Source organism: Scyliorhinus canicula, chromosome 1 (genome assembly GCF_902713615.1).
Source record: "Scyliorhinus canicula chromosome 1, sScyCan1.1, whole genome shotgun sequence".
Classification (NCBI taxonomy): domain Eukaryota; kingdom Metazoa; phylum Chordata; class Chondrichthyes; order Carcharhiniformes; family Scyliorhinidae; genus Scyliorhinus; species Scyliorhinus canicula.
In genome coordinates, this window is record NC_052146.1 from 113,707,789 (window position 1) to 113,734,999 (window position 27,211).

General features: G+C 47.7%; 1 protein-coding gene across 2 annotated transcripts in view; it reads left to right on the forward strand.

The window, feature by feature from the left end:
* cep85 (centrosomal protein 85) overlaps positions 1-27,211 on the forward strand; it is a 95,166-nt gene that overhangs the window by 40,650 nt on the left and 27,305 nt on the right. For both annotated transcript variants that reach the window (XM_038798169.1, XM_038798159.1), the window contains exons 5-9: positions 524-641; positions 1,358-1,543; positions 5,752-5,904; positions 7,826-7,980; positions 13,074-13,191. In XM_038798169.1, coding sequence (XP_038654097.1) covers positions 524-641; positions 1,358-1,543; positions 5,752-5,904; positions 7,826-7,980; positions 13,074-13,191 — 730 coding nt within the window. The remainder of the gene's footprint in view (positions 1-523; positions 642-1,357; positions 1,544-5,751; positions 5,905-7,825; positions 7,981-13,073; positions 13,192-27,211) is intronic.

Here is a 27,211-nt window from a genome sequence, read left to right on the forward strand (position 1 = left end):
AACCATGTGCCTTTGAATGTCTGTCTCTCTCTCTCTCTCTCTCTCTCTCTCTCTCTCTCTCTCTCTCTCTCTCTCTCTCTCTCTCTCTCTCTCTCTCTCTCTCTCTCTCTCTCTCTCTCTCTCTCTCTCTTTCTTTCCCCACCACACACAAAAATAAAATCTCAGCGCATTCATGAGCATTTAATTTTTCACACCAGCCATCTCTTGCGCTGAGTTATGCTGAATTTTGAACATCTGATGTGCCAAATTTAATTGGAATTGTTGCATCCAGGGAGCTGATATAAATACCAGGCTCACCGGAGATGAGCTATGTTTACATGGAGCTATGCTAACACGCCATGCTGTTCTTGCACTATGTTTCCCTTTTTCTGTATCCACCTCTGTACTAACTGATCATATGTTAAGAAATGAAAGAAAAACATTTTCATTTTGCTCTGAGGTTGTGAGCTTGTTAACGCTGTTGAATAGGGAGTATTAATCACATTTTTGTCTGTTTTATTCCTTTTACTCCTCTGCATTAAAGGCAGAAACAACAAATCAGTCAACTGGAGCAGAAGATGAGGGAGAGCGAGTTACAGATGCACAGTGCCCTGCTGGGCCATCCAGTTCCACTTAGCGATGTTTGCATACTCCGACTGCAGGTACTTCTGCTTAATTATGAAACCTAGGTCAAGTCCATACCAGTGTGAAACAATAGAAGAGTTGAATAGTGAAGTGGCAATTTTGGTTTGGTGTGGGGAAGGGAAAACTGGAGCAAGTCAGGAATTCCTGACAAAGAATGACTTGGAGTAAGATTTGGTGTGATAAATCTTGAATTCAACACAGGAATAATGAACTGTGGGGGAACAAAAAGGGTTTGAGGAACATCGAATGGAGCTAGTGTTCAAAGTAGAGACAGTTTGACAGCCAGAGTGTACACTTTTGTATATAATTTGAGAGCACAGAGGGGCCATTTGGCATAATTTTCCTGTGCTATATATTTCTACAATATATATAATTTTACAAATGTAACTGTTGACTTCTGGTGTGATTTCTCCAACACGTATCATTGCCAAAAGTTTTATTCTTTCAGTCTGTGTATTTGTATTATATAGCTCTAGAAATGGGGAGTTGGGATCCTTGGATGGTGGGCGAAGAAGAGACAATGAGAGCTCTATAATACGGAGTGTTGATAATGGAAAATGCATGGCAACATTGATTTCTTTTTACTGAAGTCATTGCTGACATTGTATCTGTGTGTTCTCAATAAAACTTGAGATTAATGTACTTAACTTTTCAATTTGCAAAAATGATGGAATGCAGATGAGTCCTAGTGACTCCATGAACCAAAAAATGATTTGTTTCCTTGGTTTTACAGGAATCACTACGGGAAAATGCTTTCTTGCGGGCTCAGTACGCAGAACGGACAGAAACATTGAATAATGAAAAACTGGAGGTGGAGAAAAAGCTAGCAGCGACGGAAGTGGGGATTCGTCAATTGAAAGAAAGTGTCAAAGAAAATACACAGAAGCACACTGATGACGTGAAGAGAATGGAAGAAAAGGCAAGTGTTCAAGTGTGGGGGAACTTGATGGGGCCAGTGGTGGCGAGTGAGCCTGGGCAGTCCATCGACCATGCTAGACTGCATAGAATCCCCACATTGCAGAAGAAGACCATTCAGCCCATCCAAGTCAGTACCAACCCAAGAGCACCCTACCTGGGTCCACGCAGCACCTAATCTTTTGGACACAAAGGGGCAACTTGGCATGGCCTATCCACTTAACCTGCACATATTTGGGCTGTGGGAGAAAACCAGACCATCCAAAGGAAACCCACACAGACACTGGGCGAGTGTAAGCTCCACATACAGTCGCCCGAGGCTGAAATTGAACCCGGGTCCCTGGTACTGAGGCAGCCGTGCTAACTTGCTTTTTTTATTGTGGATCTAGTAGTTTGCAAAAGTTTCCAAGATGGATAAATCCTTATTGAAACACCAAGATCTGTTGGTAATACAGCACGTGCTACAGGAACTTTGATTTAAGTTTTATGTGATCCATAAAGTTCTTGTGAATGCTGTTTTGATTTGGATTGTCTTTTAATGGGTGCACTTTAAACTAGTGCAGTACCGCATTTTGCCATTGTATGGCAGCATACACTTGTAACATCAGAATCCTCAATGGCAGAAACACATTTTTGATTTATTCATTAAACATGGGCAGGGGCAGCACGGTGGAGCAGTAGTTAGCACTGCTGCCTAACGGCGCCGGGGTCCCAGGTTCGAACCGGCTCTGGGTTATTGTCTATGTGGAGTTTGCACATTCTCCCCGTGTTTGCATGGGTTTCGCCCCCACAACCCATTTTTGAGTAGGTGGATTGGCCACACAGGGTAGGTGGATTGACCACTAAATTGCCCCTTAATTGGATAAAACGAATTGGGTACTCTAAATTTATATATTTTTTAAAAACATGGGTATTACTGACGAGGTCAACAATTATTGTCCATCTCAAATTGTTCTTGAGAATGTGATGGTGATTGGCTTCTTGAATGACTACAGCCTATGTGGTGCAGATACACTGAGGAAAAGTTTCAGAGTTTTCACCTAATCAGAGTGAGGAATAGTAATTTTAGTTCAAGTTGGGATGGTATGTAACTTGAGGCTCTTGCAGGTGGTATGCTCCCATGCACCTGCTGTATTTGATTTTTTTTTTAGGTGGTAAAGTTCATGGTTTGGAAGATACTGTCAAAGGAGCCTGGACATATTACTGCAATGCATCTTTGATGGTGCAATCTGCTGCCACTAGCTGGCAGTGGTGGAGAGTGTTGATCAAAAACATTACTTTATCCTGGCTGTTGTCAAGCTTCTTGTGCTGTTGGAGCTGCACTCATCCAAGCAACATCCAGTTTGGTCAATCCACAGCTTATTTACTGCAACATACACGTTGCAATACACAACAATTCTCTTTAAAGTATACATTGCACCACGTTGTTTAGAAGTTTCATTATGGGAAACCGTTGGTCCATTTCAGTATAACAGTTATTTCCTTTTGGATTGGAAAATTGTGCATGTCACTCAGCTATTTAAGATAGATGAGAGGGCCAAACCATGGAATCATAGATCAGTTAGCCTAATATTTATTGTTGCAAATTGCTGTAGTCTACAATTAACGATGGGGTTCGGTTGGAGAGCCTGCATAGATGTGAAAGGTTTGTGACCAACCAGATTAAACTTTTTTGAAGAGATGACTAAAGTGGGAAACAGAAATGTCAGTGGAAGTTCTTTATATGGACTTTCAGCAGGCATTTGCTAAAGTGATTCTAAGAGCCTTCGGCTAAGGTTTTAAGCTCCTAAAATTGAAAGAAACTTATTGACCTAGTTAAATTAGCTGAGTGGCAGGGGGCAGAGTAAGAATAATGGGCAGATACTCTAACTGGCTGGATGTAACAAGTCTGTCCCGCAAGAATGTGTTGGGGCTCAATTATTCGGTGAATTTCTTGAGATAGAAAGCTGCATTTCCATATTTGTCGATGGCAGAAAGATGATTAGCATTTTAAATTGTATAGATGGATGGGTGAAATTAACCTATTATGTAAATGGGGGAAAATGTGTGGCAAATAAATTTTAACGTAGGCAAATGTGAGGTCAACCTCTGGACTGAAAAAGTCCAAGATTTTAATTAAAAGGAAGGATTACATAAACTGGGATGCGTTCCCTGGAATTTAGGTTAAAGCGTGATGCGATTAAAATTCTCCAAGGTTTTAACAAGAATAGATTGTGGTAAATGCAGAGAAATTACTTCTGGCTGAGTCATCTCTGATTAGACCCATAGTTCAATTAGAGCCAACCCTTTCAGGTGTGAAATTAGGAAACTATTTTCTAAGCACAAAGGCTGGTAGAATCATAGAATCCCTACAGTGCAACACACACAGTCTGCACCGACCCTGCCCTTATCTCCCGTAACCTAACCTGCACATCCCTGGACACCAAGGGACAATTTAGCATGGTCACCCCACTTAATTTGCACATTTGGACTGTGGGAGGAAACAGTACCCAGAGAAAACTCACGCAGACACTGAGAACGTACAAACTTCCACAGTCACCCAAGGCCAGAATTGAACCTGGTCCCTGGTGCTGAGAGGCAACAGTGTTAACCACTGTACCACAATGCCATTTGGAACTCTGAAGACAATTTATGTTGGATCAGTTGTTAAATTGATCACTTTTTTTATGAAGGGTTATGGAACAAAGGCAGTGATATGCAAAATCGCAGATCAGCTATGATCTCATTGATGATGGAACTGGTATGGGAAGCTCCATGGTGGACTCTTGTTCCTTTGTTCCTACACTCTCTCTCATCATGGTGAGTGAGACCATTATTTTCATAATTACCATAGGCTTCTGCTACCTAAACATGAAGCATCAGAAATCTGGTGCATTATCAGTGTGCAGTGAGGTGGTTTTTGCACACTGACAAAAGTGCTTGTTGCGTTGATTGTCAGAAATGCTTGAACCCTAGCACCTGATGAGATGGAAATGAGTCTGAAATTTCACTGACTTTGTAACTGATGAGTTTCTTTTTGAATTTGAAGTGCCCAATTCATTTTTCTTCCAATTAAGGGACAAGTTAGCATAGCCAATCCACCTACCCTGCACACCTTTGGGTTGTGGGGGTGAGACCTACGCAGACATGGGGAGAGTGCAAACTTCACGCTGACAGTGACCCAGGGTTGGGATCGAACCTGGGTACTCCGTGCTATCCACTGCGCCACCTGGTCGCCCCCGATCAGTTTTTTTTTGAATCTCGCTAATAGACTTGTAAAAAGAGCCCACACATGGGTTTTAGAGGGGGAGCAAACAACTAAATTAATCCAGACTGTTGTAGTTCATTTAGTATTTTATTCATTTATCATGGACACCTATCATAGGGACTGGATCATAATAAATGGCAAAGAAAGCTCAAAAGGCTGAATGGCCCATTCTTTGTCTATTATCTTTTTTTTCCTTTAAATTTAGAATACCCAATTTTTTCCCCAATTAAAGTGCAATTTAGTGTGGCCAATTCGCCTAACCTGCACATGGGTTGGGGGGTGAAACCCAAAGACTGCACCACCGTTCTGCCCTTCCTGTGCCTATTTTCTAGCTTTCTATAAAAGCTCCAGTTCTTTTCCTCCCCAGTATCTGTAGCCTTTTGGAGAGTGAGTTTGATTTTGGCTATCGTTGGAAAACTAAATAAAAATTATTCAGAGGTTTTATTCTCCAATGTTTTTCTTTCAGTGGTTAACAATTTAAATGGGCGTGACTAATTATTTTTTTTTTAATATAAATTTAGAGTACCCAATTCAATTTTTCCTATCAAGGGGCCAATCCACCTAGACTACACATCTTTAGATTGTGGGGGCGAAAACCATGCAAACACTGGGTGAATATGCAAACTCCACATGGACAGTGACCCAGAGCCAGGATCGAACCTGGGACCTCGGCACCGTGAGGCAACAGGGCTAATCCACGGCACCATCGTGCTGCCCTGCGTTACTAATTATTTTACAAGCAGATTGTTATTCAAAATGAATGGATTAATTAATGGAATGTTGCCACACAGACTAGATTTGATTTTTGGTCCTGTCCTCAAAGTTGGTTGGGCAGCAGTAGATTTGTTTATAAATTCCCAATGCTTTTAGATTAAGGTAGAGAACTCGGCCCAGCTTCCCCTCCTGTTTGCTGTCCATAGACTTGTTTTAGAGCTGCTGCATTCATATTTTCTTCTGTTGTTCAGGTCCGTGGCCGTGACAAACACATCAATAATCTGAAACGAAAGTGTCAGAAGGAGGCAGAGCAGAACCGAGAGAAGCAGCAACGCATTGAAACTCTAGAGCGGTATCTGGCAGATCTACCCACTCTGGATGACTATCAGAAGCAGAGCCGACAGGTGAGACTGTCCGTAGGCTATCAAGTGAAGTTGTATCTTTTTTGGGGTAATATTGTAGGCTGGACACAAACAGAGCACACAAAGTGGGTGAGGCTTTCAAATCTTCCACCGTAATAAATAGCACTTATTGGCATAATGTCTAAGATGTTGTACAAGGCCCCATTTGCTTCTTCAGAAACAATCTTGTGACGCTATTGAACAAGATCTCCAGATGACCTGACCAAACTGGAAGATCTTACCTGGCCAGTGTGCCTCATGTTAACCAGCACCACCAAGAGGTTTCTCCTAATTTTGTGCCTGTGAGGACAAGGAAAGTGCAGTGTCCCATGTGGCGAGGTGAGACTTCAAAGCTGCAGCTTCTGTCAAAGTTTACAGGGTTAGAATTATGTTTTCTGGTTGTCTGGATTTAATTTGCATGAGTGACTGCTTTACAGTTAACCCAATAACCATAGCACCATATGGCCGTACGAGTTTACAGTAAAGCTCCGACATTCATAACTGATGTGGGTGATTCCCTGCTCTTTGCATGTTTCCATCGGTCCTTATTCATATACAATTTCTTTCATTGTAATGGGATATTATGGTACGATTGTGTATATGAAATTGGAATTATGGGAAGAGACTTGAGCAGTTGAGGTTCAGAGCCTGCACAGGGATATGCGTAAATGCCTTGGTGCTGTAAATACTGTAGGATACAAATTGTAACGGTTTTTCTTGATAATTCCCTTATTTCCCCTTTTATTTTTGCAATTACCATTTTGATCCATGAAATATTCATGAATCTGTGACTTTAATGCAGCCTGTACCTTTAACTCAAGCAGAAGCAATGGCCTGAACCTTTAAATCAGCAGGAAGAATCTGGAAGGCATCAATGATGACTTGCTTTGATTGACTTGGCTGGTGGCCAATGAATTGGCTCAAATGTCAGTGCCCTGCCTGTGGTCAGTGGTGATTGGTTCTGGTCCCACTCGCCTGTTTCTCAGTCACAGGCTGGAGTTCTCAGTCACAGGCTGGTGTTCATTTCATTGTCGATTCTGTAGGCTGGATGGAGAAATCAAAACAACTTGATCCAGGAATATCCAGTTAATTCCCACCAAAAGGCCACTGAGAATCACATTTCTCCAGATAGGGCTGTGCAGGCAGAATCCAGAGTGGTGTGTGGAAAAAAGGTTGGTATGAAGTCAGAGGTCTATGCTGGTAAAGCTGCAAGATATACTGCTGAGCTTCAAGGAAGATTATTACATGCTATAGACCAGAGACTTTAAACCACACTAATACTGTGAAGAAAGTGCACTGAAGACCTCATTATCCAAAGCAAGGACTCTTCCCGTTTGTCCTTAATCCGTATTATTTTGCCATCCCTCTTTTATTGTCTTGTGAGACAGTTAAAGGGGGTAGTAGGTTCGCTCACTTGTTATCCAGTGTTAATGACTGCACATGTCATCTTTATTCCTGTTATAAATAACAATAATTGTGTTTCAACCTGGTGACTGTAATTACTGGGCAGCCAAGGGGGAAGGATTTCAGGTTTTTAAATAATTATTGGTTAACTCACTTGTGTGACTCCCAGACGTGTTGGGCTGGAATTGACCCCGAACTTGCCCAGGGTGTTGTAACAATATTGATTCTAAACTAACATTTTTACAATGCATTCCTTTGCCAACTGACAGGTACCAATTCTAGCTCGGCAAGATTTTCTCTCCAAAGCTGCCTCTATTAAATAAAGCACCCTATGTGGCAAAGGAAGGTTCTTGATGTATGTGAAGGTGAGCGGGGAGGACAGTGTTCGGACAGTGGCATCTGTTGACCAGAGAGCTGGTGTGCATCCATGCCCAAGTCAAGAGCTGTTGCATGGACTTTGAATAGAATGTTGTGTCCTCCCGCCAGTGCAGATATTTAGATCAGTGATTCTGCTTTGTAGCTAAAAGATGTGGAGCTGAGATGTGAACTGCTACAGAGTACAGTGCTGGATCTGGAGACTAAACTGGGGGAAGCTCGAGCGCGATGTCGAGAAAAGGACAGCATCCTGGAGAAGCAGAAGCAGAAAGAGATGGAGTTGGTCTCCACAGTTCATGGGTAAAGTAACCTGGCTGGCACGTTTAATGTTCTGGTCTGAATCTATGGATTGTATTTTATCCAGAGGAACAAATGTGAGACTGAAATTCAAGTTACTTGAAACTGGACAATCATCCAACTCATTCTATCCGTCTCCTTCGTTGTAAAATAGGAAATGCTGGCATTTTAGAATCATAGAATTTACAGTGCAGAAGGAGGCCATTCGGCCCATCGAGTCTGCACCGGCCCATAGAAAGAGCACCCGACTTAAGCCCACACCTCCGCCCTATCCCAGTAGCCCCACCTCTGCCCTATCCCAGTAGCCCCACCTCTGCCCTATCCCAGTAGCCCCACCTGGCTGTTTTGGACACCCAAGAGCAATTTAGCATGCCAATTCATTTAACCTGCACGTCTTTGGACTGTGGGAGGGACCCGGAGGAAGCCCACGCAGACACTGGGAGAACATGCAGACTCCACACAGACAGTCACCAAGCCGGGAATCGAACCAGGGACTCTGGCGCAATGAAGCAACAGTGCTACCATGCCGCCCCCCTGGAGGTCAGTCAGCTGCTGAAGCACAATAGGATAGTGTTTTGATGCCATCCCATTCAAAACCTAAATTTGTCACTTTTTCTTCCCCCCCCCCCCCCGTCCATTTCCCCCCCTCCGTTTCTCCGTCCCTCCTCTTCCTCCGTCCCCTCCTCCTCCTTTCCTCCGTCCCCCCCCTCCTCCTTTCCTCCGTCCCCCCCTCCTCCTTTCCTCCGTCTCCTCCTCCTTTCCTCCCTTTCCTCCTCCCTTTCCTCCTCCCTTTCCTCCGTCTCCTCCTCCTTTCCTCCGTCTCCTCCTTTCCTCCTCCGTCGTCCCCTCCCCTTTTCTTCCTCCGTCGTTCCCATCTCTTTTCTTCCTCCGTCGTCGTCCCCTCCTCTTTTCTTCCTCCGTCGTCGTCCCCTCCTCTTTTCTTCTTCCTCCGTCGCGTCCCCTCCTCTTTTCTTCTTCCTCCGTCGTCGTCCCCTCCTCCTCCGTCCCCTCCTCCTCCGTCCCCTCCTCCTCCGTTCCCTCCTCCTCCGTCCCCTCCTCGTCCCGTCCCCCCCCTCCTCCGTCCCCCCTCCTCCGCCCCCCCCTCCTCCGTCCCCCCCCTCCTCCGTCGTCCCCCCCTCCTCCGTCGTCCCCCCCTCCTCCGTGTCCCCCCCTCCTCCGTGTCCCCCCCCTCCTCCGTGTCCCCCCCTCCTCCGTGTCCCCCCTCCTCCGTGTCCCCCCCTCCTCCGTGTCCCCCCCTCCTCCGTGTCCCCCCCTCCTCCGTGTCCCCCCCTCCTCCGTGTCCCCCCCTCCTCCGTGTCCCCCCCTCCTCCGTGTCCCCCCTCCTCCGTGTCCCCCCTCCTCCGTGTCCCCCCCTCCTCCGTGTCCCCCCCTCCTCCGTGCCCCCCCCTCCTCCGTGTCCCCCCCTCCTCCGTGCCCCCCCCTCCTCCGTGTCCCCCCCTCCTCCGTGTCCCCCCCTCCTCCGTGTCCCCCCCTCCTCCGTGTCCCCCCCTCCTCCGTGTCCCCCCCTCCTCCGTGTCCCCCCTCCCCCCCCTCCTCCGTGTCCCCCCCCTCCTCCGTGTCCCCCCCCTCCTCCGTGTCCCCCCCTCCTCCGTGTCCCCCCCTCCTCCGTGTCCCCCCTCCTCCGTGTCCCCCCCTCCTCCGTGTCCCCCCCCTCCTCCGTGTCCCCCCCTCCTCCGTGTCCCCCCCTCCTCCGTGTCCCCCCCTCCTCCGTGTCCCCCCCTCCTCCGTGTCCCTCCCCTCCTCCGTGTCCCCCCCTCCTCCGTGTCCCCCCCCTCCTCCGTGTCCCCCCCTCCTCCGTGTCCCCCCTCCTCCGTGTCCCCCCCTCCTCCGTGACCCCCCCCCCTCCGTGTCCCCCCCCCCTCCGTGTCCCCCCCTCCTCCGTGTCCCCCCCTCCTCCGTGTCCCCCCCTCCTCCGTGTCCCCCCCTCCTCCGTGTCCCCCCCTCCTCCGTGTCCCCCCCCATCTCCTTTCCTCTGTCCCCTCCTCCTTCTCCGTCCCCTCCTCCTCCTCCTTTCTTCCGTCGTCCCCCTCCTCCTCCTTCTTTCCTCCGTCTCTCCTCCTTTCCTCCGTTCCCCCCCCTCCTCCTCCTTTCCTCCTTTTCTCTGTCCCCTCCTCCTCCTTTCCTCCGCCCCCCCTCCTCCTCCTTTCCTCCTCCTCCTTTCCTCTGTCCCCTCCGTCCCCTCCTCCGTCTCTTCCTCCTCCATCCTTTCCTCCGTCCTTTCCTCCGTGTCCTCCTCCTTTCCTCTGTCCCCTCCTTTCCTCTGTCCCCTCCGTCCCCTCCTCTGTCTCTTCCTCCTCCATCCTTTCCTCCGTCCTTTCCTCCGTGTCCTCCTCCTTTCCTCTGTCCCCTCCTTTCCTCCTTTCCTCCGTCCCCTCCTCCGTCTCCTCCTTTCCTCCGTCTCCTCCTTTCCTCCGTCCCCTCCTTTCCTCCGTCCCCTCCTTTCCTCCGTCCCCTCCTTTCCTCCGTCCCCTCCTTTCCTCCGTCCCCTCCTCCTCTGTCCCCTTCTCCTCTGTCCCCTTCTCCTCTGTCCCCTCCTCCTCTGTCCCCTCCTCCTCTGTCCCCTCCTCCTCTGTCCCCTCCTCCTCTGTCCCCTCCTCCTCTGTCCCCTCCTCCTCTGTCCCCTCCTCCTCTGTCCCCTCCTCCTCTGTCCCCTCCTCCTCTGTCCCCTCCTCCTCCGTCGTCTCCGTCGTCTCCTCCTCCGTCGTCTCCGTCGTCTCCTCCTCCGTCGTCTCCTCCTCCGTCGTCTCCTCCCTTCCTCCGTCGTCTCCTCCCTTTCCTCCGTCGTCTCCTCCCTTTCCTCCGTCGTCTCCGTCCTTCTCCTCCGTCGTCTCCGTCCTTCTCCTCCGTCGTCTCCGTCCTTCTCCTCCGTCGTCTCCGTCCTTCTCCTCCGTCGTCTCCGTCCTTCTCCTCCGTCGTCTCCGTCCTTCTCCTCCGTCGTCTCCGTCCTTCTCCTCCGTCGTCTCCGTCCTTCTCCTCCGTCGTCTCCGTCCTTCTCCTCCGTCGTCTCCGTCCTTCTCCTCCGTCGTCTCCGTCCTTCTCCTCCTCCGTCGTCTCCGTCCTTCTCCTCCGTCGTCTCCGTCCTTCTCCTCCGTCGTCGCCGTCCTTCTCCTCCGTCGTCTCCGCCGTCTCCTCCGTCGTCTCCGTCCTTCTCCTCCGTCGTCTCCGTCCTTCTCCTCCGTCGTCTCCGTCCTTCTCCTCCGTCGTCTCCGTCCTTCTCCTCCGTCGTCTCCGTCCTTCTCCTCCGTCGTCTCCGTCCTTCTCCTCCGTCGTCTCCGTCCTTCTCCTCCGTCGTCTCCGTCCTTCTCCCTCCGTCGTCTCCGTCCTTCTCCCTCCGTCGTCTCCGTCCTTCTCCCTCCGTCCTTTCCTCCGTCTCCTTCTCCTCCCTCCGTCCTTTCCTCCGTCTCCTTCTCCTCCCTCCGTCCTTTCCTCCGTCTCCTTCTCCTCCTCCGTCCTTTCCTCCCTCCGTCCTTTCCTCCGTCTCCTTCTCCTCCGTCCTTTCCTCCGCCCCCCCCCTCCTCCTTTCCTCTCCGTCCCCCTCCTCCTTTCCTCCTCCTCCTCCTCCTCCTCCTCCTCCTCCTCCTCCTCCTCCACCTCCTCCTTCTCCTCCTCCGCCTCCTCCTCCTCCTCTCTCCTCCTCCTCCTCCTTCTCTCCTCCTCCTCCTTCTCTCCTCCTCCTCCTCCTCCCCTCCTCCTCCTCCCCGCCTCCTCCTCCTTCTCTCCTCCTCCTCCTTCTCTCCTCCTCCTCCTCCTCCTTCTTCTTTCCTCCTCCTTCTCCCCTCCTCCTCCTCCCCTCCTCCTCCTCCTTCTTCTCCCCCCTCCTTTCCTCCGTCCCCCCCCTCCTCCTCCTCCTTCTTCTCCCCTCCTCCTCCTCCTTCTTCTCCCCTCCTCCTCCGCTCCTCCTCATTCTTTCCTCCTCTTCCTCCTCCTTTCGTTCTCCTCCGTTCCTCCTCCTCCTCCTCCTCCTTTCCTCCTCCTCCTTTCCTCCTCCTCCTCCTTTCCTCCTTCTCCTTTCCTCCTCCTCCTTCTCCTTTCCTCCTCCTCCTTCTCCTTTCCTCCTCCTCCTCCTTCTCTCCTCCTCCTCCTCCTCCTCTCCCTCCTCCTCCTCTTCTTCCTCCTCCTCCTCCTCCTTCTTTCCTCCTCTCCTCCTCCTCCTTCTTTCCTCCTCCTCCTCCTCCTCCTTCTTTCCTCCTCCTCCTCCTCCTCCTTCTTTCCTCCTCCTCCTCCTCCTCCTTCTTTCCTCCTCCTCCTCCTCCTCCTTCTTTCCTCCTCCTCCTCCTCCTCCTTCTTTCCTCCTCCTCCTCCTCCTTCTTTCCTCCTCCTCCTCCTTCTTTCCTCCTCCTCCTCCTCCTTCTTTCCTCCTCCTCCTCCTCCTTCTTTCCTCCTCCTCCTCCTTCTTTCCTCCTCCTCCTCCTCCTTCTTTCCTTCTCTCCTCCTCCTCCTTCTCTCCTCCTTCTTTCCTCCTCCTCCTCCTTCTTTCCTCCTCCTCCTCCTTCTTTCCTCGTCCTCCGTGCCCCTGCCCCCTTTCTTTGTTTCTGCTAATCTTCATATCTGGTCGTCCCCTCCTCCTCCTTTCCCCCTCCTCGTCCTCTGTGCCCCTGCCCCCTTTCTTTGTTTCTGCCAATCTCCATCTCTGGTCCTCCCCTCCACCTCCTCCTCCTTTTCCCCCTCCTCGTCCTCCGTGCCCCTGCCCCCTTTCTTTGTTTCTGCCAATCTCCATCTCTGGTCCTCCCCTCCACCTCCTCCTTTTCCCCCTCCTCGTCCTCCGTGCCCCTGTCCCCTTTCTTTGTTTCTGCCAATCTCCATCTCTGGTCCTCCCCTCCACCTCCTCCTTTCCCCCCTCCTTGTCCTCCGTGCCCCTGCCCCCTTTTTGTTTCTGCCAATCTCCATCTCTGGTAGCCTTGTGCCACTGTTGAACCTGTCTATCTAAAAGGTATCACTGATGCACTTTAATGTGTACAAGATCTGAATATTTGCGGAACGTGACCAGTTCCTGGACTGACTCCTATTCTTTAAAAGTTGATGCTTTCCTGAAATTGGGCAGTGTGATTTCACGCATTGCTGCCTCTTTTCTTCAGACTACAGGAGAAAGTTGCCAAGTGTCTGGAGGATGGTGTACGGTTACCAATCATGGACATAGAGAAACTGAAGTCTGAGAGCAACAACCTCAAGGGAGATTATGACCGAGCCACGAAGGTGAGCACTTGCATTTCAGGACAAATGTCTGTTGTTGGGGCAAATAATAATTGTTTAGAAATTTGCACGACACTGCTTATAGGACTACTCGTGTAAATTTGCACCACTGCACAGTGCGATTGGATATTGCAGTACATCAAATCACTTGCACTAACTATAGACCTGTGGAAACTGCAAAGAAGAACATCTGTGGGACACCAATTACCAAAGCCACAGATATGTGATATTCACTAAAGTTGTGACTAATTTTATTTGCTGTGGTTGCTGGATGTTTATCCGTGTTTCAGGGAACATATTCTGTCTGCTTTTTGTGAAACAAAAAGACTGAGCTATAATACTGGCAGTGATTGCTGTTCCCTGCAATCAAACTAAATCAAAGTCTTGTTTTAGTGTGTGGGATTTTGGATATTTGTTGGTCCGTTCAAAAATCTTTCTCATAATTGAGGAATGTAAACAGTGACTATTTCTGATGTTGCCTTTTTGTACCAGTACGTCTGCAGCCTGGAAAATAGTCTCATCTTTCTGCATTGTCAAGAGCTCGGGCAATAAAAGGTCCCATAATTGGGCATGGTACGATTGGCAAGAATTCTATTCTGTGCAAAATCATGTGAGCATAATACTGAGGTGTTCTGCTTCATATCTAAATACAGTGAAAGGTCTCATGAGCCAGACGATCTGTTTGTTAGCAATAAATTCAACACTTTGCACCAATCTAAATTGGTGCAAAGTCTAGTAGATTGGTGTAGTAGAGCTACTTCGCCCACATCTTTTTGCTAAATTGTTGAAAAAAATGTCATCTATTCCTTCTAATGATTTGTCTTGATGACATTTAATAATATTGAGCAATCTTAACATTTGCTCCTTTTGCTGTGTTTTACTATTTAATTGGCATATGTGTAAGTGCAACAACACGAGTCTCATTTGGAGCTGGAACAGAAGTTTCAACAGAGAACTTTTTTTATTACTTTATCAGAGTTACAAAGCCAGAGCTCAATGTGGACAGAGGCAAATCCCTAATCCAGATCCCTCCCTGTACCAAAAACCAATTCAAATTGAATCCAATTCATGGTCCCCACAAGAGAGACATACCAGATCCGGGCATTACGGAAATCACTTATTGTCACAAGTAGGCTTCAATGAAGTTACTGCGAAAAGCCTCTAGTCGCAACATTCCGGCGCCTGTTCGGGGAGGCTGGTACGGGAATTGAACCGTGCTGCTGGCCTGCCTGGGTCTGCTTTAAAAGCCAGCGATTTAGCCCAGTGTACTAAAACAGAATTATACCTGACCTCGCGCTCATTTTAGCCAAAAGGCTGAGCCCTTCTGGGAAATATTAATTTTGAAACTTAGAACTGAAATTTCAGGAGCTCTTGTGGCCTTTTGTTATTTATTATTTATTTTGTATTGATCCAGGATGGGTGTGCAAGATCTACAATCTTGGTCTTAGAAACTTAGAAAATGTATGGCACAGAGGAGGCCAGTCAGTCCATTGTGTTTGAGTCGAAAAGAGTTTTGGCCTAATCCCACTTTCCAACTTGGTCGATAGCCCAAAGGGTAACAGTTTAATTGCACCTCCAAATATTTAAAAATATTTCTGCCTCCCTCTCTGGCAGAGTTCCAGACCCCATCACGCACCCGACTCCTCTGTAATCCTTTTGCCAATTACTTTGAATTTATGCTTGTTGACTATTTGCCTCTCTGCCAAGGGAACTATTCTATCTAAACCCCTCGTCATTTTATACTTCGCACTTAAATCTTCCCTCCGCCTCTTACGATTCATAGAAAACAACACCAACCTAACCTAACCAAACTTTCTTCAGAGTTAGAAGTTTCCAGTAATCCTCTTGTGTGGTCACATCCTTCCTGTACTGTAGTGACTTGAATTATATGCAGTACTCCAGCTTTGGCCGAGCTAGTGTTTTATACAGTTCTGGCATAACTTCCCTGCTCTTGTATTACATACCTTGGCTAATGAAAGCAAATAATATCTAAAAAATAGAAAGGCTAGGACATTCTGACCGTCAGTAAGATCATGACTAATTTATTGTGGCCTAACTTCACTTACTTTCTGTCCTCCATCCTTGACAGATCTCCCTTCTAGATGCAAAATCTGTGAATTCTGCCTTTACTGTATTCAATAACCCACTGCCTGCCTTGGAAGAGAATGCCAAAAACTAAATGACCTTCTCAAAGAAGTTCCTTTTCATCCGGTCTTAAAAATGGGAAACCCCTTATTTTTAAACGTGTCCATTTCGCTTCACCCCAAACCACTTCCCTTTTAAAAATTATTGTGGATTCTGCTTTAATTATTGTTCCTTGTGGGGCATATCGTGCATATCTTGACATACCACTGTGGAAAATGATTAAGCACATTTTTTTGCTATTGTGTTCTGTTGATAGATTTTTGCCCTCTAATTACTGACTCGCCGACGATTGAATTTAGTCTATTAAGCACCCTTCAATATTTTGAATGTGCGCCACTTTGTTTCCTGGCCACGTCATTGATCCTAAATTATCATACCCAAAACTGGCATTGTATTCCTTCTGCAGCCTAACCAATTCTTTATTAGGTTTAACGTTCTAGTTATACTTGTGTCATCTGCTATTGGCCTGCCTCCATCCTTGTAGGATGATGGATGTGCAACAAATCAAATCCTTCGGGGTGAGGGTAACTTCATATGGTGCACTTCTGATGGTTGAAGAGACCACTGGAGGTCTGCTGGAAATGCTGAATATGAAGTGTTCAACAGGTGCTGAGTTGTTTGGGTGTTACCTGTTGCCAAGCCCCTGTAGGTGCTGATTATTAAGATAGCAACAGGGAGTTCCCCACTGGCGGGGGAAACTAGAACTAGCCTCAAAATAAGGGGGAGCAGATTTAGGACTGAGTTGAGGAGGAACTTCTTCACCCAAAGGTTTGTGAATCTGTGGTGTTGCCTGCCCAGTGAAGCAGTTGAGGCTACCTCGTTATGTTTTTGAGGCAAAGGTAGATACATTTTTGAACAGTGAAGGAATAAAAGGTTACAGTGAGCGGGCAGGTAAGTGGAGCGGAGTTCATAAAATGATCAACCATGATCTTATTGAATGGTAGAGCAGACTCGAGGGGCCAGATGGCCTACTCCTGCTTCTAGTGCTTATGCTCATAGGGAAAGCTGCTTCTAATGCTTATGTTAATAGGGAAAGCAGCTAACACCTATGGCTGACTCTCAAAAAGCATGGAACGTCAAGCTGATTCTGAAAATCAAAATGCATATTTATAAAGTCTGTGCTCTCAACGCTTCGTTTGTTGCTGTGGAACATGGACAACTTGGTTCTCGAGAAGCTCAACAATTTTCATCTAATCCTTATGAGAGGAAGGATGTTCTTGCTACTGAGGGATCAGTATTAGAGCAGGAGGGATCTGTACCTTTGGGACGGTCTCCACCTGAACCGATCTGGGACCAGTGTTCTAGCGAAAAGAATAAATAGGATGATGGGTGTAGTCTATAGGCCACCAAATAATAACATCACCATGGGACGGCCAATAAATAAATAACAGATGCATGTAAAAATGGTACCCCAATTATCATGGGGGACTTTAATCTAAGTGTCGATTGGTCAAACCAGGTCGGTCAGGGCAGCCTTGAGGAATTTATAGAGTATATCTGCAATAGTTTCCTCAAAAAGCATGCAATGGAACTTGCGAGGGAGCAAGCAATCTTAGATCTGGTCCTGTGTAATGAGACAGGAGAGACAGGAATAATTAATGATCTTCTAGTTAGGGATCATCTCGGAAGAAGTGATCACAGTATGGTTGAATTTAAAATAAGATGGAATGTGAGAAGGTAAAATCCAATACCAGTGACTTGTGCTTAAACAAAGGAGAGACTTGAATGGGATGAGGGAGGATTTGGCTAGGATAGATTGGGAGCAAAGATTTTGTGGTGGAACAATTGAGGTAAAGTGGAGGACTTTCAAAGAGATTTTCCCAGTGCTCTGAAAAAGTATATACCAGTAAAAAGGAAGGACTGTAAAAAGGAAGGACTGTAGGAAAAAGGATAATCAGCCATGGATATCTGAGGAAATAAAGGAAGGTATCAACTTGAAAAAGGCATACAAAGTGGCAAAGATTAGTGGGAAACTAGAGGATTGGGAAACCTTAAGGTCAACAGCCACAAAAAAGCTATAACGAAAAGCTAGATCATGAAATGAAACCCCCTCCTTCCCGAACCACTCCATTAGCCACGTGTTTACTTGCCTAGTTTTCTCAAGTTTGGCGAACACTGACTTACTGTGTGTTTTGATGGTCATTGGCCATCGACTGCAGTGGGCAATGTCCAATTCTAATACTCTATATTTGTAACCTGACACGGTCTCCCTTTTGCTTACAGTCTCATTGTGTTGAAATTAAGACTCACTCTTAACTCATTTTTGCCAGGATATCCAAACAGTGAACTACTTTGTTCTCATGATTTTTCAGTTTTGACCAGGTAGTTTTCAGATACCTTTTGGCAAAATGACAGCTACCTGTCCCTGGCTTGTTTGATCTAAACTTTCAAATAATTGAAGTATGATCATTATCAGACTGACTAACTAGAAACTACCATCCAGCTTTAAGCAAAAATAAACTGATTCAGACTGCAAAATGTTTTTTTAACTTGCAAAGTTATGCCCAACCATTTTGTGACTTGATTAATCCTGAGACTAGGCACAGCAACCATTTCAAAATAGCTGAGATTTAGTGCACACTTCTAAAATTGAGGTAATGTCGGAACAGCTGTAGCAGTCTAGGTGAAGCTTTTATCCTGTTCCTTTTCAAGTTCTAGTTGGTATAAAGTAAATCAGAAAAGGAGATGGCCTAATTAAATAAAACTGAATTTTTAAAGATGGAGATTATTCAGTACACTGCCACCCTCGCACTTGTCAGCAGACCTGTGATTGCCTTTGTTCCTTGGGAATTGGATTCAATTGTTTCCATTGTGAGAACAGTAATAATCTTTTGATCTTGCTGAAAAATAGGACGATGCAGTTTTGCTCCTCGTCTGTCTGGTCTTGCATGTCCTTGCAAACAAATTTGCAATGTTGGAAACCAAAATGGTTTCACATACTGTATTTGCATAGTAATGCCCACAGCACCTGCTGCTTCAGTTCAGACATTTCAACTATTACAATCGGAAAAATGACTTGAACGGTAGGAAGTTTTACTGATCTGCGCAGCTGTTAAAACAAAAAACCCACCTCTCGATAGTGGAGATAGCAGAATAGGCACTGACCAAGGTCGAGAGACTTAAATGGAACAGAAAACCCCCCGCCCCTTAAAGGAGCTCCGGGAAGTCTGACACCAGCGGACATGGCTCTAGTTTGACCCCAACAATCTCTGACATGACCTCAGAAAATGAGACCCAGAACCCAACTAACTTGGGGCAGGACTAGAACATGTGTCAGTGATTCTCAGGCCTCCCTCAACAAGACTCACACCTGTCCTCCACCGCAGGGAAGAGCCCACTTCTACACGTCTTAGTTAAGTGTACTCTGTGTACTATTTTAAACTGTATCAGGCTCGACCTAGTGCAGGAGGAGGTCAAGTTCACTCTATGCAGGATCTCGCGCCGCCCCTGCAGCCCTAGGCCCAGCTCTAAGTCCCACTCCCGCCTCACCTCTTCTTGTGATGGTTTCCCCGTCTTCAGCAAATATTCCTATATATCGGAGATCTTCCCTTGTCTCATCGCATCTCGTGATAGCATCCTATCTATCAGTGTGGATCACGGCAACTGGGGGAACGAGGACAACACTTAACGAATAAAGTTCCTCACCTGCAAATACCTGAATGCATTCGCCCTCGGGAGTTGAAATTTCTCCTCCAAACCTACCTTCCACAAATAAATCCCTGAACCTCTCGACCCCTGTTCGCCTCCATATCCTGCAGATTGCATCTAGCCGTGACAGTGCAAACCTATGATTATCACTCATTGGTGACAGCAAAGACATGTATCCCAATCCAAAATGTTGTCCAAACTGGTTCCAAATTCTTAAAGATGCCACTAACACCGGGTTCGAGAGTTTAGCTGGAGAGAACGAAAGAGGGGCCATAACCAACGTCCTGAGACACAATTCTGCGCAAGAGGCCTCCTCCATCCGACCCCGCCCCGCACCCGGCTCCTCAAACCATCTTCGCACTTTTCCAATGTTCGACGCTCAGTAATAGAGCATCAGGTTTGGTAGCCCCAACCCATCTGATTGTCGCCCACTCTGTAAGATGGCTCTTTTTTTTTTTGAATTTTTTAAATTTAAAACAAATTTGTAACATTTACAGAAAAAAAAGGCCCGATGCAAAGAGCCTTAACATAGTGAAAACGAACAGTGGGAAAGAATAAACATGTTAATAAGGCACTTCCCCTGTCAGCTCTGTTTGCCCATGCCACACGTTCAACTAAACTAATGTGGCTCTAACCCCCCGGGTGCTGCTGCTGTCGGTTTCCTGCACTGCACCTGGAGAGTCTGCAAGTGACTTTTTCCCCCCCGGGGATCCCTTGTCAAACCCCCTTGCCCACTTAAGTCTCCTCTACTCTACTTCTCAGCTGCCCCCTGAGGCCTGACCTGCCAGATCAGCCCTGCGCTTGGCCCTAGCCTGCCCCTCCTCCTACTCTCCCTGGTGCCCCCTGACCTAAGCTAGCTACGTTGACCCCTGCCCTTGGCGCCTGTCTGTCTCCCGCCTGAGTGCTTGCCCCCCCCCCCCCCCACACACACACACCAGGGACCCATTAACCTGATTGTATCTCTCCATGCCCTTTCAAGTCCCTTAACCAGCCCCTAGCCCATCCCCCTATCAGATACCCCGATCTCCCGCCAAAAGGCCCCCCCCCCCCCCCTCATTGCAATCCCCCAAAAACACCCTAAACTGTGTGCCCTCCAGCCCCCGCTCTCTGTCCAGGCAGAAAACAATCTTGGATAAAACATTACAGTACAGGATAATTTAACAAACCGCCGCCACTCAAAAGCTCCGAGAGCCCAGAGTCCTTTAGTTCAAGTCCAGCTTCTTTTAATAAAAGTTCACACCTAATCAGAGCAAATTAGGTTAACAGACCGCCGCCACTGTACAGCACTGAAAGAACTAAGTGCCCGTTAGTTCAAGTCCAGTTTCTTATCTTTAATGAAAGTCCGAACCTGTTCTGGTGTCTCAAAGTAGTAGTGGAGTTCCTCAAATGTAACCCAAAGCTTTGCAGGATATAGCATTCCAAACCTCACCACCTTTTTGTAGAGGGCTGCCTTTACCTTGATGAATCCTGCACACCTCTTGGCCAGCTCCGTTCCCAAGCCTTGGTAAATATGCAACCTCGCAGTTCTCCCATCTGCTGCTCCTCTCTGCCTTGGCCCATCGCAGCACATGTTCCCTGTCAGCAAGTCGGTGAAAGCGGACCACCAAGGCCCTCGGTCGGTCACCCGTCCTGGGCCTCCTTGCGGGGGCTCTATGCGCCCCCTCCAACTCCAGGGGTCGAGGGAAGGCCTCCGGTCCCATCAGCGCCTCGAGCATACCCGTCACGTATGCACCCACATCTGACCCCTCGCAGCCCTCTGGGAGGCCAACGATCCTCAAATTCTGCCTCCTGGCTCTGTTCCCCAGCTCTTCAAGCTGTTCCTGCATCCTTCTCTGGTGGGTGCTCAGCTCCTCCACCTTGTGCTCCAGCTCCGTTAGAGTGTCTGCCTGGCTGGAGAGCTTCGCCTCTACATCCCTGAGCACCTTCTCTTGGTCCGCCTGTGTCTCGACCATTCCGTCCATTGCCGCTCTCAGCGGGTCCAGCGTGTCCCTCAGTTCGGCGAAGCAATTCCTGAAGAACTCCATCTGTTGCTCCCTTGGCCAGTGAGCCTCCGCTCCCTGGTCCCTGCTGTCCACCATGCTTCGCCGCCCGGTCTGGGGTCCCCGCTGCTCCCGCTTCGTTCCTTGCCGCTCCACTCGACCACTTCTGGTCCAGCTGTCCACACCCCGGGGCGGAAGCCTCTTTCCTATCGTCGTCTCCACTGATTTCAGGTCGCCAGGTCCCGAAAAAGGTCCGTTTGCCCATCGTGAGAGGGAGCGATCTGACCTGCGACCTCCTGAAGGGGAGGTCTTGTGACACCAGGATAGCTCCTCTAATCCTGGGATTCTTTCCCATCCAAACAAAGGCAGAGATTAGTCTTATCAACCCTAGTGAAAAATGATTTGGAAAGGAAGATCGGAAGACTCTGGAATGCAAATAAAACCTGGGTAAAATGTTCATTTTGACTGTGTACTCTACTGACCATCGTTAGTGGGAGGGCATCCCACCTCCGATTTCCCCCTTCACCTCTTCCACCAGACTGGTCAAGTTCAGCTCAGGCAACAGTGTCTAATCATGCGCCACCTGAATCCCTAAATACCTAAACTTCGTCTTGGCAGTTTAAAAAGCAACCTCTCCTGATCTGTCGTCTTCCCCAGGGAATTTACCAGGAACATCTTGCTCTTGTTCATATTAAATCTATACCCCAAAAAGAATCCAAATTTTTTCAACAGTTCCATAATTTCTCCCATATCCGAGAGGATGGAAAACATACAACAAATCATCTGCATAAAGGGACACTATATGTTCCCCACCCCACTCAACATTCCCCTGACGATCTAAGTTCAATGGCCAATGGTTCAATCACGAGCGCGAATAATAGTGGAGACAACGGGCATCCCTGTCTCTTTCCCCAATGTAGTCGCGATATCCTGAGCTCACAGCATTGGTCCGGACATCTAGCCGCGGGGGCATTATAATGCAGTTTCACCCAGGAAATAAAAGTAGGACCAAACCCAAATCACCCCAAGAGGTAGCTCCACTCCACACAAAGGCCTTCTCTGCATCCATGGAGATGATTACCCCTGGCACCTACTCCACAAGAGGGCACCATGACCATGTTCAAAAGCCTCCTGATGTTGGACAACAACTGTTGGCCCCTGACAAATCCTGTCTGGTCCTCCGAGATCATTTCTGGTAAGCACCCCTCCAAACCTTTTGCTAGATCCTTAGCTAGTATTTTCATATCAGAGTTCAGTAGTGAAATAGGCCGAGAAGACCCACACTCAAGGGAAACTTTGTCTTTTTTCGGGATGAGAAAAATAGAGGCCTACATCAACGTGGCAGGCAGCACCCCTCTGAACAGAGTCGTTGAACATTCCCAGTAAGTGTGGCCCAGTAAGTGTGGCGCCAGCAAGACCGAGAACTGTTTGTAAAATTCGGCCGTAAAATCATCCACCCCGGTGCTTTCTCCGATTGCATGGAACCAATACACTATGTCCCTCACAAATGGCGAAGCTGGCTTACTGTACTCCCCATCGATTCAAGTTCAAACATCATTTGTCGCCTCTTTCTTTCTCTCTGCCAACAACTCTGCCGTGGGGGCTGTGGAGTATTGCTGATCCAACTCCAAGATTGAGTCACCATCTTCGGCCTTTCAGCCCTGCCAGCTTTAACCTTGCGGGCCCTGTACGATATTATTTCTCGTCTGATCACTGCCTTCAATGCTTCCCAGAACATGGAAGGCGAGACCTCCCCATTCTGGTTGGGATCTACATAATTCCCTATGGTCAAAATCACCCTTTCACAAAACCCTTTGTGTGCCAGGGATGATGTGTCCAACCTCCATGGTGGGGACTGGGCTGGGCCTGTGTCTAATTGCATATTTCCCACTATGAAATAAATCTATTCTGAAGTAGTCCCAGTGCATGTGAGAGAAGAAGGAAAACTCCCTCTCACTTGGGTGACAAAATCTCCATGGATTCTCCACTGATTGTGGTCTATGGGTCAGAAAGTCAAGGATCCAGTTGCACAGGGAAGAGCCAAGTCCTAGGTTTTGTAGCTTTGATGTGAGCTTGGCTGGGATTATGGTGTTGAAGGCGGAGTATAGTCAATGAATAGGAGTCTAACATAGGGGTCCTTGTTGTTGAGATGCTCCAGGGATAAGTGTAGGGCCGGTGACATGGTGTCTGCTGTGGACCAGTTGTGATGGTATGCGAGTTGCAGTGGATCTAGGCATTCTGGGAGTATGGAGTTGATGTGCCTCATGAAGCACTACACGATGATCGATGTCACGGTCATTGGACGATAGTCGTTGAGGCAAGTTGCCTAGTTCTTCTTTGGCACTGGTAAGATGGTGGTGGCCTTGAAGCGGGTGGGAACCTCTGAATGGAATAGGGAGAGGTTGAAGATGTCTGCCAACATGCTTTAGATAAAATCTGCCCCCCCTCCCCACACCTCCCAGGTCTTTCAAAATTCTAGTTGCTGGAAATGCCATCCTCTTATTGATAAAGATCGCAACTCCTCTTGACGTTGAATCAAAATTTGAGTGGAACATCTGCCCACCCCCCACCCTTTCCTCAGTCTCATCTGATCCTTAATTCCCAAAAGTGTCTCCTGCAAGAAGACTACCTCTGCATTCAAAGTCCTCAAATGAGTAAACACCTGAGACCTGGGTGGCTCCGGATCCTCCCTCTAGTAGAGTCAGCCATATCCCCTCTATGAGGGCCTCCAATTCGGCCCCAGCGTACCTTGAATCCAGGCCCACCCAAGATAGGCACCGGCTCCAACCCAACGTTGGCTCGTACATAAAGAGACCCTCGTCGCCAGCATTTTATCTACCCCCCCCCCCCCCCACCAAACACCCACCTCGCTGTCCACCTAACCCACCCTTCATTCCCTCGCCCTTCCAAACATCTGCTAACCATTCCTCCCAACTCAAAAGACACCCATTCCCTCCCCCACCCACCCCAACACAGAACACGCAACCAACCTAAATCCATGACCTCAACCAATAAACAAAACAGAAGCTACTTCCGCCCCAAGCATCTAGCTACAGTCCCCACCCCCACTTTGCTTCCGTTAAATAACAAAAATGCTAGCTCGGCAGCCCCTGTCCAGCAAGTCCAAAAGAGGAAAAAAAACTGAAATCCCAACCAGAAAGAGCCAGGCACCCATTTATGGCAGTCCCTCATCCAAACCAAAAGTACACATTCGGCAAAACAATAAATAAAGACTCCACACCCCTAATTGACCAATCAAACTACTCTACACTATCATGTGCGAGAAGAACACTGAACCTTAAATAGCTGAAACACCAATATTACCAGGAACTATATACATGAACATGTGAAATTCAAAAAAACTCCAAAAACATCCCATAACCACAATCTAATCTCTCCTCGTCCGGTCTTCCTCACAGTCATTACGCCTCCTCCAGCTTTTTTTTTTTAAATTTTAGAGTGCCCAATTAATTTTTCCAATTAAGGGGCAATTTAGCATGGCCAATCCACCTAGCCTGCACATCTTTGGGTTGTGGGGGCGAAACCCACGCAAACACGGGGAGAATGTGCAAACTCCACACGGACAGTGACCCAGAGTCGGGATCGAACCTGGGACCTCGGCGCCGTGAGGCTGCATCGCCTCCTCCAGCTTAATAAAATAGTGGTCCTTGTTTTTAAATGTGACCTGCCGTCGCGCTGGGTACACCATTCTGAATCGCACCTCCTTTTTTTTTTTGTAAAGCTTGTTGAACCCAGCTCGTTGTTTTGCCAGATGCGCCTCAGTGTCCTGGTAAATTCAAACACTGCCCTTCCCAATAGTTTTCCTTCGTCCATTTCAAGATCTGCTCTTTATCGAGAAATCTATGAAGGCGAACTATGATTGCCCGTGGTGGATCGTCGGATTTCTATTTCTGTTGAAGTGACTGGTGGGCCTGGTACACCTCAGGAGGGTTAGCAAAGACCCCCTCCCCCACTAATTTACCAAGCATCTTCGCCATAAATTCTTGTCTTTGCCCTCCGGTAGCCCATCAATTTGCAGATTTTGGTGCCTGGACCTGTTCTCCGTGGTCTTCAGCCGTGGCTCTTAAAATTTTTTGGGCCTCCGCCATCAACTTAACCTCGGCCTCCAAAGAGGCAATCCGGTCACTATGATCCGAGACCGCCTCTTCCATCTCACGCATCTTTGTGCTTGTGCCTCCATCCTATGCTCCTCCCTCTTCAAGGTTAGCGAAGTGGGGGCCACCACTTCTCAATTGCTCTGGAAACATCTTCTGCCATCAACGGCCTTTATTTTGTGGAACATCCCCACAAGGAATTCCATCAATTCCTCCGTTGGCTCCAGGGTAGGTATCGACAATCCGGGGGCTCCACCATATTTTTCTTCCCTTCACCACGAGTTGCTACCTTTTTCAGGTGCAGAGCTTTTAAGTGTCTTCTGCCTAGTTTTAACCCCCGAGGCATTACACCAAATAATCGGGTGACCAGGATCACAAGCGCGTCACTGAACGGAAGCTGCCTTGTACGCGACTGCTCACCACATCACCGCAACCGGAAGTCACAAAGTTTCTATCATAAACAGTAACGCTGGAAGTGAATTCCACAGCCTCAATTTGAAGATTCAGCTTTCTAGATCTCATGTGTTTAGTCTTGTATCTATAACCTCTACTGATTTGCTTCCTCTCACTCTGTTCCCTTTTAAAAATAATTTTAAATACTTCTATCATATAGTCCTTTTAATCTGTGTTACAACAAATCAAAGTCCAACTATTTAAATCTTTGTTTCTGTATTTCTTCACTGTAGGCAGCATTCTGGTGATTTTGTGCTGTCTCCTCAAGTCTCAATATCTGCTATGAGATAGACTAAACTGCACATTCTGCTCTATATTACTAAAGTCATATCAGCTCATTATTACATATTAGATTTCAGTGGCGTTTTATTTGCATTATTGACCCGAGGTTCTCCCCTTGCATCCCGGATTTCTCCCCGTCCCACCAAAACGCCTTCCTTCTAACCAATTTGTAGTTCTACATTGATTCCTGGAGTGAGAGTGTTGTCTTGTGTGAAGAGATTGAATAGAGTGGGCTTATATTCTCTGGCGTCTAAAAGAATAAGAAATTATGTTGTTGAAATGTGTAAAATAATTAAAGAGCTTGACTGGTTAGATGCTCCTCTAGAGGGGATCTTTTGGGGTCTCAGGGTAGAGGTCAGCCAAATAGGGCTGATGAGGGGGAAATCGGGTGATGTGGGCACGGGAATAGCAGCTTCTCCACGGGCTCTGGCACCATTTGCTTTATCTGTCATTTATCCTGATTGCATGGCACAGTTTGTCTAATCCATGATCTAACATTTGTTCTGTCCCTCTCCTTGAGAAAGTGGACATAGCTTTATTATTGGAAACTCACTTGGTTGACAAGGGAGTGCTGAAATTGAGATGGGAATAGGTATTTATTTCAACGAGTAGTAAGGGTGTGGCAATTTTTTTTTTAGAATTTACGGTGCAGAAGGAGACCATTCGGCCTATCGAATCTGCACAGGCCCTTTGAAAGAGCACCTCATTCAAGCCTGCACCTCTATCCTGCCCCCTTGACCCAGTAACCCCAATTCACCTTTTTTTTTTTTTTTGAACACTAAGGGCAATTTGGCATGGCCAGTCCACCTAACCTGCACATTTTTTTGGATTGTGGGAGGAAAACCGAGCACCCGGAGGAAACCCACGGACACACTGGGAGAACATGCAGACTCCGCACAGTGACCCAAGCCAGGAATCGAACCTGGGACCCTGGAGCTGTGAAGCAACTATGCTATCCACTGTGCTACCGTGCTGCCCTAATTCTGATCAAGAATGTCCCCTTGAAGGTAGCAAACTGTTGAGGATAGGGGCGGCATATATGTGATGGTTAAGGGGCTGATACACTGAGAAGCTGACTCCATAATGAATGTGTACGGTTTTCAGGACCTTGCAGAATTGGCACTGGCTAATTTGTTTAAATAATCATAGAACCCCGACAGTGTAAGAGGATTGGCTCATCGAGTCTGCACTGGCCCTCCTGAAGAGTGCCCTGTCCTTGTGACCGCACCTAATCTCTGGACATTAAGGGGCAATTTAGCAAGGTAAATTTTTTTCTTTAATATGATGTGGGTATTGCAAGCAAGGCTGGAATTTGTTGTCCATCCCTAATTGCCCTCAAAGTAAGTGGCATTTTAAGAGTCAACCAAATTGATTTTGATTTTTTTGATTTTGATTTTTGAT